The sequence below is a fragment of the Pongo pygmaeus genome, chromosome 19, assembly GCF_028885625.2.
Source record: "Pongo pygmaeus isolate AG05252 chromosome 19, NHGRI_mPonPyg2-v2.0_pri, whole genome shotgun sequence".
Classification (NCBI taxonomy): domain Eukaryota; kingdom Metazoa; phylum Chordata; class Mammalia; order Primates; family Hominidae; genus Pongo; species Pongo pygmaeus.
Window position 1 is genome coordinate 75576422 of NC_072392.2, and position 15352 is coordinate 75591773.

Sequence of the window (15352 nt, forward strand, 5' to 3'; positions counted from 1 at the left end):
TCCTGGTTGAGTCAAAAAAACAAATAGAGAAAAATTTTTGTGAATTAGAGATTATAGGGCAGATGTTCTTGTAGTGAAGCTTAGGAAATGGAGTGAGGGCAATGATTAAAGTGCAGGACTGCCATGTCCTTAAAGGATGCCTGTTGTTCTTACATCACCAAAAAAGTGGGTTATTTAAGAGGTTTTCATCCAGATACAGAAGTCTGAACTCTTGTTTTTTTATTCTGCGGCCTAGGGCGACTACGTGCACAAGTCTGTGTTTATCATTTTCTTCCAAGGCGATCAGCTGAAAAACAGAGTCAAGAAAATCTGTGAAGGGTAAGAGAGGCATGCCTCTACCAGAAGTGCACAGCCATGCTGCCCAAGTGTTGAGTCTTAAAGTTCAGAATAGTGAAATACAAATCCTTTTTAGTCTACCTCAACACAGTTAATTTTAATAATGTTAGGGGCTATTTTATTCAATTAGAAATAGCCTGAATTCATTTTTATTTTTATTTTTGTTGTTCAGACGGGGGGTCTCACTCTGTTGCCCAGGCTGGAGTGCAGTGGCATGATCATGGCTCACTGCAGCCTTGACTGCCTGGGCTCAGGGGATTCTCCTGCCTCAGCCTCTAGGGTAGCTGGGACTACAGGCATGCGCCACCATACCTGGCTAATTTTTTGTATTCTTTGTAGAGACGGGGTTTTGCCATGTTGCCCAGGCTGGCCTGGAACTCCTGGACTCAAGGGATCTGCCCATCTCAACCTTCCCAAGTGCTGGGATTAGAGGCGTGAGCCACTAAATTCTTTTCCTCTTTTTTTTTTTTCTGACCGAGTCTCACTCCACGCCCAGGCTGGAGTACAATGGTGCAATCTTGGAGCACGGCAACTTCTGCCTCCCAGGTTCAAGTGATTCTCCAGCCACCCGAGTAGTTGGGATTACAGGTACCTGCCACCACACCCGGCTAATTTTTTTGTGTGTGTTTTTAGTAGAGATGGGGTTTCGCCATGTTGGCCAGGCTGGTCTTGAACTCCTGACCTCAGGTGATCCACCCACCTCAGCCTCTCAAAGTGCTGAGATTACAGGTGTGAACCACTGTGCCTGGCCCTAAATTCATTTAAAAAAATACCGTCAGAACCACAGTTGTGGCCAGATACAATGGCTCATGCCTGTAATCCCAACACTTTGGGAGGCCGAGGCAGGAGGATTGCTTGACCCCAGAATTTGAAGACCAGCCTGGCCAACTTAGTGAGACCCAACGTCTTTAAAAAACTAAAAACTGAAAAAAAAGGACCATAATTTCCTTAACTTGGGGAAAAATAACTCTTAAGGACTCATGGTTTATAAATGCCATATTATTCTGGGACAGTGAGTCTCCATACTTAGTATAGATGCTATGTCCTTAAATTTTCTGAAATTCTGCCTTAGAGACAGATCTTTTTTTTGAGACAGAGTCTTGTGTTGCCACCCAGGCTGGAGTGCAGTGGCACAATCACAGCTCACTGCAACCTTCACCTCCAGGGTTCAAGCGATTCTCCTGCCTCAGTCTCCTGAGTAGCTGGGACTGCAGATGCACGCCAGCATGCCCAGCTAATTTTTGTATTTTTAGTAGAGATGAGGTTTTGCCATGTTGGCCAGGCTGATCTTGAACTCCTAATCTCAAGCGATCTGCCCGGCTCAGCTCTCTCAAAGTACTGGTATTATAGGCGTAAGCCACTGTGCCTGGCCTTTTTTTTTTTTTTTTTTTTTTTTGAGGCAGGGTCTCACTCTGTTGCCCAGGCTAAAGTGCAGTGGCATGATCACAGCTCACTGCACCCTTGACTTCCTGAGCTCAGTTGATTCTCTCACCTCAGCCCCATGAGTAGCTGGGACTACAGGCATGTGCCACTATGCCCAACTAATTTTTGTATTTTTTGTGGAGATGAGGTTTCACCATGTTGCTCAGGCTGGTCTTAAACTCCTAGACTCAAGCAATCCACCTGCCTCAGCCTCCCAAAGTGCTGGGATTACAGGCGTGAGCCACCGGACCTGGTCTAGGGACAGAATTTTTTCCATGCCATCTTACTCCATTAATTTACAATATAATTTGCTTTACTTTTTTTTTTTTTAAATCTCAAAGGAATTTCATAGCTACAGAGAATGTCAAGATAGTTCGGATGCTATAATTGCTCCGTCTGCAGGTCATTTCACGTAAGTGTTGACTTAGGCTGGGCATGGTGGCTCATGCCTGTAATCCCAGCACTTTGGGAGGCCGAAGTGGGTGGATCACCTAAGGTCAGGAGTTCGAGATCAGCCTGGCCAACATGGTGAAACCCTGTCTCTAGTAAAAATACAAAAATTAGCCAGGTGTGGTGGCAGGCGCCTATAATCCCAGGTACTTGGGAGGCTGAGGCAGGAGAATCACTTGAAGCCAGGGGCAGAGGTTGCAGTGAGCTGAGATCGTGCCACTTCACTCCAGCCTGGGTGACAGAGAGAAACTCTGTCTCAAAAAAAAAAAAAAAAAAAAATAGTGTTGACTTAATACATTGGTCTGACCTAATCCTGTTTTGGTCCTTCTGGTACATTAGGATTACTTTCTGAGATTATTTAAATTAGATAAGTTAAGAAACTTCGACGTGCCTACATTCCAGGTTCCGAGCCTCACTCTATCCCTGTCCTGAGACACCACAGGAGAGGAAGGAAATGGCTTCTGGAGTGAATACCAGGATTGATGATCTCCAAATGGTATGCAGAAGGCTGGAGGGAATTTGTTTTTGTGAAATACTGGAATACGAGACCATTCTCCTTCCTTGAAATGCTGATATTGTATAAGGCACCTGTAGCAAACCAGGATACCAAAAAAAGAAATGTCCATGGGTAATATGTCCTTCTGGGAGCTGAGAAAGTATCAGGGAATAATGGTTAAAAATAGCATTAGCCATCCTCAAACGAGACAGGAATGCAAAGCATCTGGAATCGTTGTTGCCTAGCGTATTCAATTCCTCTCCACCTCATGGGTCTGAGATTTTTTTTTTTTTTGAGACAGAGTCTCACTCTGTCACCCAGGCTGGAGTGCCATGGCGCTATCTCAGCTCACTGCAGTCTCCACCTCCTAGGCTCAAGTGATCCTCCTGCCTCAGCCTCCTGAGTAGCTGGGATTACAGGCATGTGCCACCATGCCCGACTAATTTTTGTATTTTTATTTATTTTTTTGAGATGGAGTCTCGCTCTTTTGCCCAGGCTGGAGTGCAGTGGTGTGATCTTGGCTCACTGCAACCTCTGCCTCCCAGGTTCAAGCGATTCTCCTGCCTCATCCTCCCAAGTAGGTGGGATTACAAGCATGTGCCACTAAACCTGGCTAATTTTTGTATTTTTAGTAGAGACGGGGTTTCACCATGTTGGCCAGGCTGGTCTCAAACTCCTGACCTCAAGTGATCCTCCCACCTCGGCCTCCCAAAGTGCTGGGATTACAAGTGTGAATCACTGTGCCTGGCCTAATTTTTGTATTTTTAGTAGAGATGGGATTTTACCATATTGGCCAGGCTGGTCTTGAACTCCTGACCTCAAGTGATCCACCTGCCTCAGCCTCCCAAGGTGCTGGGATTATAGGCGTGAGCCACTGCGCCCAGCCAAGTCTGAGATAGTTTTTTTTTGTTGTTTTTTTGTTTGTTTGTTTGCTTGTTTGTTTTTGAGACGGAGTCTCACTCTGTCACCCAGGCTGGAGTGCAGTGGCGCGATCTCGGCTCACTGCAAGCTCCGCCTCCCAGGTTCACGCCATTCTCCTGCCTCAGCCTCCCGAGTAGCTGGGACTACAGGGGCCCGCCACACGCCCGGCTAATTTTTTGTATTTTTTAGTAGAGACGGGGTTTCACCATGTTAGCCAGGATGATCCCGATCTCCTGACCGTGTGATCTGCCTGCCTCGGCCTCCCAAAGTGCTGGGATTACAGGCGTGAGCCACCGCGCCTGGCCGATAGTTTTTATAATAATAATTTTTTAAAAGTATGCTTAGTTAAGAAAAATGTATATCAAACAATCTAAAAAGACATGAGAAGTTAGTTCTGCCCTCTCCCACACACCCTCCTGAGGCAGCCAGTCCCAATAGCTCGGCATGCGTCCTTGCGGTCACCTTTGATCTTAACCACACAGACTAGCCAAAAAGCTCTGGTGTGACTTTTGTACCCAAGAAGAGACTGTGTTGGAGTTTTGCCAAATTGCAGTAAGTGTGGTTTATGCACAGCACGGTTATCACAGGGCTCTGAGGGAGGAGTTGTGAACTATGTGTATGTACATGGAAGGAAAGGCTGGTGAGTGGGGCTTTGTTCCCTTTGAAAGAATGAAAGTGATGATTGCCCCCTTAGAATATTAATAAACATACTTAATCCCGAAGGCAGTTCCTTTTGGCAGTGGCAGAATTGTCAGAGGTATGTTGTAACTTCCATTTCTTTTTTTCTTTTTTTTTTTTTTTTTTTTTTTTTGAGACAGAGTCTTGCTCTGTCTCCCAGGCTAGAGTGCAGTGGCGTGATCTCGGCTCACTGCAACCTCTGCTTCCCAGGTTCAAGCGATTCTCCTGCCTCAGCCTCCCGAGTAGCTGTGATTACAGGTGCCTGCCACCACGCCTGGCTAATTTTTGTATTTTTAGTAGAGATGGGGTTTTGCCATGTTGGCCAGGCTGGTCTTGAACTCCTGACCTCAGATGATCTGCCTGCCTCGGCCTCCCAAAGTCCTGGGATTACAGGTATGAGCCACCGTGCCCAGCCTGTAACTTCCATTTCAACTCTCAGTGACCTCCATCATATATGACCCACCAACCTGATCTATTGCTGGCTCCTTTGAGATACACTTAACCTGTTTAACCAGAGAGAGAGAGTTTTAGAACTGCTGATGAGTGATAGGCTATATTAGTACATTCTGGGTTCTAAGGCTGTCTTAATCTGCTTCCAGACCTATGGGTAGATTTAAAGAGCATGTGCGGTAGTCATTATAACTACCAGAATTTGATTTTTTAAAAATCTAGCTGTAGGAACTGAAAGTTTAAAAAGGGATTGAATACCAAGGAATGGGATGAGGAAAGAGAACAGCAAATAGAACATTGCTTGCTAGTTTCTTTAGCATCCTTCTAGAAGAAGGGTTTTTTTGTGTTTTGTTTGTTTGTTTTGTTTTGTTTTGTTTTGTTTTAAAGACAGATCTCACTCTGTCACCCAGGCTGGAATGCAGTGGCACAATCTTGGCTCACTGCAGCCTTGACTGACTAGGCTCAAACAATCTGTCTCAGCCTCCCAAGTAGCTGGGACTACAGGTGCCTGCTGCCATGCCCAGCTAATTATTTTTTGGTATGTTTTTGTAGAGATAGGGTCTCACTATGTTGCCCAAACTGGTCTGGAACTCCTGACCTCAAGCAATCCTCCTGCCTTGGCCTTCCAAAGTGCTGGAATTACAGGAGTGAGTAATAGTAATTGTGAAATAGTCCACAACCAGAAGGAAAGAAAGTGGCTATCTTCAAGTGATGTGTTTCCCTAGCATGCCATGGCTTTGCTTTTAAAAACAAAGCAAAACAAAACAAAGGAAGTCACCTTCCTCTGCCCAAGACAATTTTTCAGGGAGTAGTTACTGCTTTGTTCTGAACTAACTTGAAGAATTGTCTATGATGGAGACTTGTGCTTTGGGTTGCTTGCCTAATTTCTTCCAATTGGAAGCAACAGGCTTAGCCACACCTGCTATTAAAAACTTAAATATGGGCTGGACACATTGGCTCATGCCTGTAATCCCAACACTTTGGGAGGCCGAGGCGGGTGGATCACGATGTCAGGAGTTCGAGACCAGCCTGACCAACATGGTGAAACCCCGTCTCTACTAAAAATACAAAAATTAGCCGTGCATGGTGGTGCGCGCCTGTAATCCTCAGGAGGCTGAGGCGGGAGAATCGTTTGAACCCAGGAGGCGGAGGTTGTGGTGAGCCGAGACCACGCCACTGCACTCCAGCCTGGGCCACAGAGCAAGACTCCATCTCAAAAAAAAAAAACTTAAATATTTGGTATTAAGCCAATGGAATGTAAAATGTTCCTGTACCTTCCTCCCACCTTAGTCTTGGCACCGTAATTCCTCTGAGGGAAATCTGTACTGATTTCGAAAGGATCAACACTGAACCATTTTTTCCTCTAATGAGAAGCCTGACATAAAGGTAACACCTTAGCTGCCCTCATGATGGCAGTGGTATGTGGCAGTCCAAGCCCCCTGTAAAGATCACAGGTGCTCCTGATCCCATGGTGTCTCCTGGCCCATGTTCCCAGTGTAGGCAGGTGGTGGTATTCAGCACTGCCTCTTTCCACCCTCTCCTGATGCTGGCCCATGTGCAAGGGATTCTGTGTGGATTTGTTCATTTGTCAGCGCCTGGGCTTGTGATGCCTACTGAGTTACATTCCCCACATAGAAAGTCGTTGCTCTTTAATAAGCCAAGTTAAAGGCAGTGACCTACATTTGTTGTGCCTTGGATTGGTGGTAAGATTGAACATATATAGAAAAGCTAAAAAACTATTTTCTCAGGTTTCTTTTCAGGTTGAAGCTAAATAAAAGTGGATGTTAGTAACTAGAACTCTAATTTCTTGTAACTTGGAAAAAATAAGCCATTCTATCCAGAGGAAGAAAAAGGCAATTCCCTGGCAACTCTTTTCAGAAAGCTATGCCTCTTTGCCATTCATATGCTGAGATCTAAAACTGGTGTTAAAAGGATCCCTCGCTTGTTCCTTTTCTCCCCAAAGGTTCTGAATCAAACGGAGGATCACCGCCAGAGGGTTCTGCAGGCAGCTGCTAAGAACATCCGTGTCTGGTTCATCAAAGTACGGAAGATGAAGGCCATCTATCACACCCTGAACCTGTGCAACATAGATGTGACTCAGAAATGCTTGATTGCAGAGGTCTGGTGCCCTGTCACCGACCTTGACTCCATCCAGTTTGCACTCAGAAGGGGCACGGTGAGTCACCAAAGCTAGCAGTGCAGCTCGTGGCCGGGAAGAGAGGTTCCCATCAATAGTAACAATGTCATTTTTGGCCGGGCGCGGTGGCTCACGCCTGTAATCCCAGAACTTTGGGAGGCCAAGGCGGGCAGATCATGAGGTCAAGAGATCTAGACCATCCTGGCTAACACGGTGAAACCCCGTCTCTAATAAAAAATACAAAAAATCAGCCGGCCGTGGTGGCAGGCACCTTGTAGTCCCAGCTACTCTGGAGACTGAGGCAGAAGAATCGAGTGAACCTGGGAGGCGGAGCTTGCAGTGAGCTGAGATTGCACCACTGCATTCCAGCCTGGGCAACAGAGCGAGACTGTGTCTCAAAAAAAAATAAAAAAATAAAAAATAAATAAATAGTAACATTAATGTCATTTTTATGGCATTTCACCTTCAGAGTTCTTTAATATATTTATTTGTCTTTTAAGTTGACAGCACATTTCATACATGGCCTGGCATATAATATATATATCATAGCATAGCATATCTTTATTTTGCATATGTGGAGACTGCAGTTCAGAGAGCTGAAATAATTTGGTCATATGCCCATGATTCTTCAGGGTTGCTCATGGCCGGGGCATCAGTTTCCTGATGCCCTCTCTGTATATGACTGTTTCTGTTTAGTAGTGAATTAGAACAACTACTCTGTCCACAGAACTGCTGTAAGTGCCTGGAGGAGTACAGAGATGTACAAAACATGCCCTCGAGTATCTTACAGTTTATTAGGAGAGTTCCAACTATGGAGTTGGAAAAAGCTTTAAGCAGGTGGCATTTGATCAGGTCTTTGAAGAATGGTAAGTTGTTGGTAAGACTGCTGAATGAAGAGAAGAAAACAAAGGCAGGAAGTATGGTTAGACCATACATGTTTGGACAAGAACAGGATTTACAGTGGGTTAGCTGAAGAGAAGTACCTGTCTGCATCAGGTAGTTTGGAACTTAATTGTGAAAGGTTCTTAAATAATAGCTTAGAAGATTTAAATTTTATTCCAGAGGGAGTTGAGAGACATTGGAAGTTCTTTAGGGGTAAAGGAACATGATCAAAGCAGTTTGGGTGGTTTTTTACATCTTTCATTTTGTGTTTGAGACAAGATCTTGCTTTGTTACCCAGGCTGGAGTACAGTGGTGCCATCTCAGCTCACTGTAGCTTCCAACTCCTGGGCTTAAGCAGTCCTCCCACTTCAGACTCCCGGTAGCTGGGACTACAGGTGTCCACCATCATGGCTGGCTAATTTTTTGTAGAGACAGGGTTTTGCCATGTTGCCCAGGCTGATCTCAAATTCCTGGGCTCGAGTGATCTGCCTTCCTTAGCCTTCCAAAGTGTTGGGGCCAGGCATGGTGACTCACTCCTGTAATCCCAGCACTTTGGGAGGTTGAGGCGGGTGCATCACTTGAGGTCAGGAGTTTGAGACCAGTCTGGCCAACATGGCAAAACCCCGTCTCTACTAAAAATACAAAAAAGTTAGCCAGGTATGGTGGTGGGTGCCTGTGATCCCAGCTACTCAGGAGGCTGAGGCAGGAGAACCACTTGAACCCAGGAGGCAGAGGTTGCAGTGAGCTGAGATCACGCCACCGTACTCCAGCCTGGACAACAGAGTGAGACTCTGTCTCAAAAAAAAAAAGTGGGTCACCACGCCTGGTGGATCAAAGCAGTTTTTTTGTTTTTGTTTTGTTTTGTTTTGTTTTTTGAGATGGAGTTTTGCTCTTGTTGCCCAGGCTGGAGTGCAGTGGCACGATCTCGGCTCATGGCAACCTCCACCCTCCACCTCCCTGGTTAAAGTGATTTTCCTGCCTCAGCCTCCTGAGTAGCTGGGATTATAGCCGTGCGCCACCACACCCAGCTAATTTTTTGTATTTTTAGTGGAGACGGGGTTTCATCATGTTGGCCAGGCTGGTGTCAAACTCCTGACCTCAGGTGATCCACCCGCCTCAGCCTCCCAAAGTGCAGGGATTACAGGCGTGAGCCACTTCTCCTGGCTCAAAGCAGTTTTAAAAGAGTAATCTGCTGATAGTATCTAGGTTGGATTGAGGAGTGAAGAGATTCTGTAGGTAGGGGTTCAGTTAGGAGGTTATTGTAGACATAGAGTAGTAAATGATAAGGATCCCCAGGTAGGACTTGACAATGGGAAAAAAAAAATGATGAATTGTGAGATGTTTTGCAGGAAAAATCAGTAGGGCTACCTGGTTCCTAGCAAGGTGCAGGAGAAATACAAGGAGAAAGATTTAAACATCTTTTTGAGGCATCAAAGCTGACTGGCCAGGAGAATTAGGGTTCCAATGATGGAAGTAAATGTTCAGCCAGAGAAGCTTATTGATTGAGGAGAGATGGTAAGTTCAGTTCCGGTCACATTGAGGTCCATGTGGAAATGTCAAGCAGACAAGGGGACAAAGCTAAGGAAATGGGAGTCATGAGAATGGAAGGGAATGAGACCTCCAAGAGGGAGGTCATAGAGAGAAAAAAAAGGCTGGGGTCTTGCAATGCTATGAGATAGGCAGAGCAGAAATAACCAGCAAAGATAGAAAAGGAATGGTCAGCGAGCAGGAGGAGAACTCCTAAGGAAGAAAGATTTTCACCAAAGATCTCCAGTGTCAGGGGCATGCATGGGGGAGAGAAGCTCTTTGGTCAGGAGCCAGTCACTTTGCATAAGCATGCTCAGCCAGACTGCAAGGGATCAGGAAATTAAGAGAAGGTAGTGAAGAAGGAGAGCCAGAGAACATACTTTGCTTTCTCCATGAAAGGGGGAGAACAACTTTCATAAAAAGGCAGATATGGAGGCAGTTCCACATTTTCTTTGGTGACATATTTTAAATTTAATTTTTTTTCACATTAAGGATGTATTTCAGAGGATCTAATAGAAATCTTCCATTATAAATGTTATACCTTTTCCCAGTTTTCCCAAAAGCTGGGAAAGATAATCTAGTTTTATTTTTAGGTTTATTAGTTTTATTGAGAGATAATTTACATGAAAGAAAATACATACATTTTATGTGTACCATCTGATGAGTTTCAAGAAATGTACACCTGTGTAAACACCACCACAATTAGGAGGATAACCTAAGTTTAATAAATGTGCTAATATTTTTCAGGAACACAGTGGTTCCACTGTACCTTCCATTTTGAACAGGATGCAGACAAACCAGACTCCCCCAACCTATAACAAAACCAACAAGTTTACCTATGGCTTTCAGAACATAGTAGATGCTTATGGAATTGGAACTTACCGAGAGATAAATCCAGGTAAAAAAAAAAAGCTTGTTATCTTTTTCCTCTAGAGTTTTTTTTGTTCGTTTGGTTGGTTTGGTTTGTTTTGAGACAGAGTCTCCCTGTGTCACCCAGGCTGGAGTGCAGCAGCACGATTGTAGTTCACTGCAGCCTCAAACTCCTGGCCTCAAGAGATCCTCCCAACTCAGCCTCCTGTATAGCTAGGACCACAGGCACACAGCACCACACCTGGCTAATTTTTTATTTTATGATTTTTTTTTGAGACTGGGTCTCATTCTGTTGCCCAGGCTGTAGTGCAATGGTGAAATCATGGCTCACAGCAGCCTCAACCTCGCAGGCTCAAGTGATTCTCCCACCTGAACCTCTGGAGTAGCTGGAACTACAGGCGTGTGTCACCATGCCTGGCTAATTTGTAAAATTTTTTTAGAGATGGGTTTTGCTATGTTGCCCAGGCTGATAATTTTTAATTTTTTTTAGAGACGGGGTCTTGCTATGTTGCCCAAGCTAGTCTTGGACTCCTGGGCTCAAGCAAGCCTCCTGCTTCAGCCTCCCAAAGTGCTGGGATTACAGGTGTGACCCACTATGCCTGGCCTTTTTGTTCATTGTTTCTTCTAACGCCTCACTTTAAATGCTGTTGAACAACTGAATTAAAATTAAAGATGTTAATCCTAGCACTGTTTTTTAAATTTTATTTTATTTTTTATTTTTTTTTGAGACGGAGGCTCGCTCTGTCGCCCATGCTGGAATGCAGTGGCGCGATCTCGGCTCACTGCAAGCTCTGCCTCCCAGGTTCACGCCATTCTTCTGCCTCAGCCTCCCGAGTAGCTGGGACTACAGGCACCTGCCACCATGTCCGGCTAATTTTTTTTTTTTTTTTTTTTGGTGAGACAGAGATTTATTCTCGTTGCCCAGGCTAGAGTGCAATGGCACGATCTCAGCTCACCACATCCTCTGCCTCCCAGGTTCAAGCGATTCTCCTGCCTCAGCCTCCTGAGTAGCTGGGATTATAGGCATGTGCCACCATGCCCGGCTAATTTTGTATTTTTAGTTGAGACGGGGTTTCACCATGTTGCCCAGGCTGATCTTTAACTCCTGACTTCAGGTGATCTGCCTGCCTCTGCCTCCCAAAGTGCTGGGATTACAGACGTGAGCCACTGTGCCCGGCCATTTTTTTGTATTTGTAGTAGAGACAGGGTTTCACTGTGTTAGCCAGGATGGTCTCGATCTCCTGACCTCATGATCCGCCTGCCTTGGCCTCCCAAAGTGCTGGGATTACAAAGTGCTGGGTGGCATGAGCCACCGCGCCCGGCCAATCCTAGCACTTTTAGAGGCCGAGGTAGGAGGATTGCTTAAGCCCAGGATTTCAAGATCAGCCTGGGCAACATAGTGAGACCCCATCTCTATTAAAAAATAAATAAACATGTTGACACCTCAGATCTTGTGTACTTCCTGTGAAGAGGTGCTCATTCTGGCAGGGCATGGTGGCTCATGCCTGTAATCCCAGCATTTTGGGAGGCTGAGGCATGTGGATCACATGAGGTCAGGAGTTCGAGACCAGCCTGGCCAACATGGTGAAACCCTGCCTCTACTAAAAATACAAAAATTAGCCGGATGTGGTGGCACGCACCTGTAGTCCCAGCTACTTGAGAGGCTGAGGCCTGAGAATCACTTGAACCCAGGAGGTGAAGGTTGCAGTGAACCGACATCATGCCGCTGCACTCCAGCTTGGGCAACAACAACAACAAAAAGATGCCCATTTAATGTAAGGAGCAGGTTTACTGTCAGGTAACGTTCCTTTAAGAGTTCATTGGCTGGGCCAGGTGTGGTGGCTCACGCCTGTAATCCCAGCACTTTGGGAGGCCAAGGCGGGTGGATCACCTGAGGTCAGGAGTTCGAGACCATCCTGACCAATATGTAGAAACCCCATCTCTACTAAAAATACAAAATCAGCCAGGCATGGTGGCTCATGCCTGTAATCTCAGCGACTCGGGAGGCTGAGGCAGGAGAATTGCTTGAACCTGGGAGACGGAGGTTGCTGTGAGCCGATATTGCATTATTGCATTATTGCACTCCAGCCTGGGCAACAAGAGTGAAACTCCGTCTCAAAAAAAAAGAGTTCATCGGCTGGACGCGGTGGTTCATGCCTGTAATCCCAGCACTTTGGGAGGACAAGGTGGGAGGATCACTTAAGGTCAGGAGTTCGAGACCAGCCTGGCCAACATGGTGAAACCCTATCTCTACTAAAAATACAAGAAAATTAGCCAGGCCTGGTGGTGCATGCCTGTAACCCAGCTACTCAGGAGGCTAAGACAGGAGAATTGCTTGAACCCAGGAGACAGAAGTTATAGTGAGCCTAAATTGTGCCACTGCACTCCAACCTGAGTGACAGAGTAAGACTCTGTCTCAAAAAAAAAAAAAGTTCATGAGACTGGATTCTTTCATGTGCCTTCACAGCCCTAAAACACCTGGACTTCTCTAGCAAATCATTTGCAGGAACTGCTTTAAGCAAAATGTTTCTTCTAAGATGTCTGATATTTTTAAATGGCTTTTTTTTTGGCTTCCCTGTTCCAAGGTTAGACAGAAAAAATGTGGCAAGTATTGGCCACTTTAGGCACAACACAGATTTCTCCTGTATTTGGAGAGTTAATTATTAAATCAAGAGTGTGAGTATTCGTTTTCAGCTGGAGCCCTATGCAAGAACTGCTTTGCTCTGGGCTCTCTCCATCTGTACGTTGTCTGATATTTAGCTTTATACCACTGGGACATGGTTGCTGCACAAAGAGAAGACAGCTGGCCTGCCCTGGGAGCAGGGTCCCACGAGTTACAAGAGAGTCAAAGAACAAACCAATGTTGTCAAGGTTACACCTTCATTTCCGCTGTTCTTTGTTTAAAATGTTATCAGAGCTGCCAGGCACAGTGCCTCATGCCTGTAATCTCGGATACTCAGGAGGCTGAGGTGGGAGGATTGCTCAAGGCCAGGAGTTCAGGACTAGCTTGGGCAAAATAGTGAGATTCCATCTAAAAAAATATTATTTAAGTTATCAGTAATTTAAAAAAAAAATTAACGGGCATAGTGGCACATACTTGTAGTTCCAACTGTTTGGGAGGCTGAGGTGGGAGGATAACTTGAGTCCAGGGGTTGCAGGCTGCATTGAGCTGTGATGAAACCACTGCACTCCAGCCTGGGTGGCAGAGAAAGACCCCATCTCTCTTTTAAAAAAAGTTATCAGTAGCTCAAATTTCATTAGCTACTTTGTGAAGGTGTGTTGATTCTGCCATGAAAGATTTTCTCTGAGAGTCCTATCTGTCTGGCAGCTGGGGAGTAAGTCACCTTATATTGATCTTAAGAGTATGGAAGGCTGGGCATGGTGGCTTATGCCTGTAATCCCAGCACTTTGGGAGGCCGAGGCAGGTGGATCACTTGAGGCCAGAGTTGGAGACCAGCCTGGCCAACATGGTGAAACCCTGTCTCTACTAAAAATACAAAACTTAGCTGGGCATGGTGGTGGCATGCGCCTGTAATCCCAGCTACTCAAGAGGCTGAGGCAGGAGAATCACTTGAACCCGGGAGGTGGAGGTTGCAGTGAGCCAAGATTGAGACATTGCTGGCTGACAGAGCAAGAATCCGTCTCAAAAAAAAAAAAAAAAAAAAGGGTATGGAAAATAATGTGATATTTGTGGAATTGCTATGGTTTAATGTACTTTGTATTTTTCTTTTTTTGTTTCTTCATAGCTCCATATACTATTATCACGTTCCCTTTTCTATTTGCTGTGATGTTTGGAGACTTTGGTCATGGCATTTTAATGACCCTTTTTGCTGTGTGGATGGTACTGAGGGAGAGCCGGATCCTTTCCCAGAAGAATGAGAATGAGGTAATGTTTAAGTTACATCTGCATTGAACTGAAATTTTATAATTTCTCAAGCATTCATTATGAAAATTATGATCTGGAAGTCTTTCATCCATGAATTTATCAAAAGGAAGTAGAGAAGTTATGTTCATTTTAACACCAAAGAGGACACGTGCTAGCTGGAAGTGGTGGTATGTGCCTGTAGTCCCAGCTACTTGGAGGCTGAGGCAGGAGAATCACTTGAGCCCAGGAATTCGAGACCAGCATAGGCAACATAGTGAGACCCCATCTCTAAAAAAATAAAAATTATTTAGGTTGGTGCAAAAGTTATTGCGGTTTTGGCCACCAAAAGAAATGGCCAAAACCGCAGTAACTTTTGTGCCAACCTAATAAAAAAATAGAGGTCACATCCTGTGAAAGTGACTGTCTCATTAGCATTGTATTTTGGTTTTTACTTCAAGCTCTCTGAATCAGGATGGGGTAAAGTAGTGCTGGAGAAAGGGGCAGGTATATTCTGAATAACATTGTCACAATGTGAGCTGCAGTGAGTACATTCTCATTACTTCTTTCTTCTGGTTCCCAGATGTTTAGCACTGTGTTCAGTGGTCGATACATTATTTTATTGATGGGTGTGTTCTCCATGTACACTGGCCTCATCTACAATGATTGCTTTTCCAAGTCTCTTAATATCTTTGGGTCATCCTGGAGTGTACGGCCGATGTTTACTTATAATTGGACGTAAGTTGCAGAAGAAGCTAAAATTCAAAGCTTATTCCTTTCATGTGCAGCCCTGATTTTTAAGACAAGTGGTAAACTGACACTTCTTTAGGAAGTGGTGACAGTGTCTCCTCATTCATGCTCCACACTGTGAGTTGCTTTGTGATTTGTTCAGCAAGTATCCAGGAACTAAGATTAGAAATGATTTTTTTTTTTTTTTTTTTTTTGGAAACTAAAAGCAGATTCCCCAGTTCCCTACTTGATTGTGTGTTTGTGTGTTTAATTTTTCTTTTTGTCATTTTGGATCCCTCAATCTCAGCTGCTAGTCTCTCCTCTTTATTTTTTCCCCTCCCATTTTATTGAAGAGACAAGATAGCTATAGTAATTTATTTTGGGGTCAGTTTCTGGACCCTTGTTTTTTCCCTCTCTCGTTCAAAAATAATGTGACTTTTTCCCTGTCATGGTAGTGAAGAGACGCTTCGGGGGAACCCTGTTCTACAGCTGAACCCAGCCCTCCCTGGAGTGTTCGGTGGACCATACCCTTTTGGCATTGATCCAGTAAGAGAACTTCCTTCCTATATGCTAACCTCAAATTTTCTAACAC

The 15352-nt window shown here is 44.9% G+C and overlaps 1 protein-coding gene across 7 annotated transcripts in view; it reads left to right on the top strand.

Annotated features, from left to right (window-relative positions):
• The window catches only part of ATP6V0A1 (ATPase H+ transporting V0 subunit a1), a 63850-nt gene that overhangs the window by 21675 nt on the left and 26823 nt on the right, over positions 1-15352 (top strand). For all 7 annotated transcript variants that reach the window (XR_010124714.1, XR_010124715.1, XM_054457608.2 and 4 more), the window contains exons 8-14: positions 236-318; positions 2611-2704; positions 6717-6929; positions 10047-10197; positions 13916-14055; positions 14615-14769; positions 15216-15306. Coding sequence is in view for 5 of the 7 variants with exons in the window: in XM_054457608.2 (XP_054313583.1) it covers positions 236-318; positions 2611-2704; positions 6717-6929; positions 10047-10197; positions 13916-14055; positions 14615-14769; positions 15216-15306 (927 nt within the window). In the remaining 2 variants the exon portion in view is untranslated. The remainder of the gene's footprint in view (positions 1-235; positions 319-2610; positions 2705-6716; positions 6930-10046; positions 10198-13915; positions 14056-14614; positions 14770-15215; positions 15307-15352) is intronic.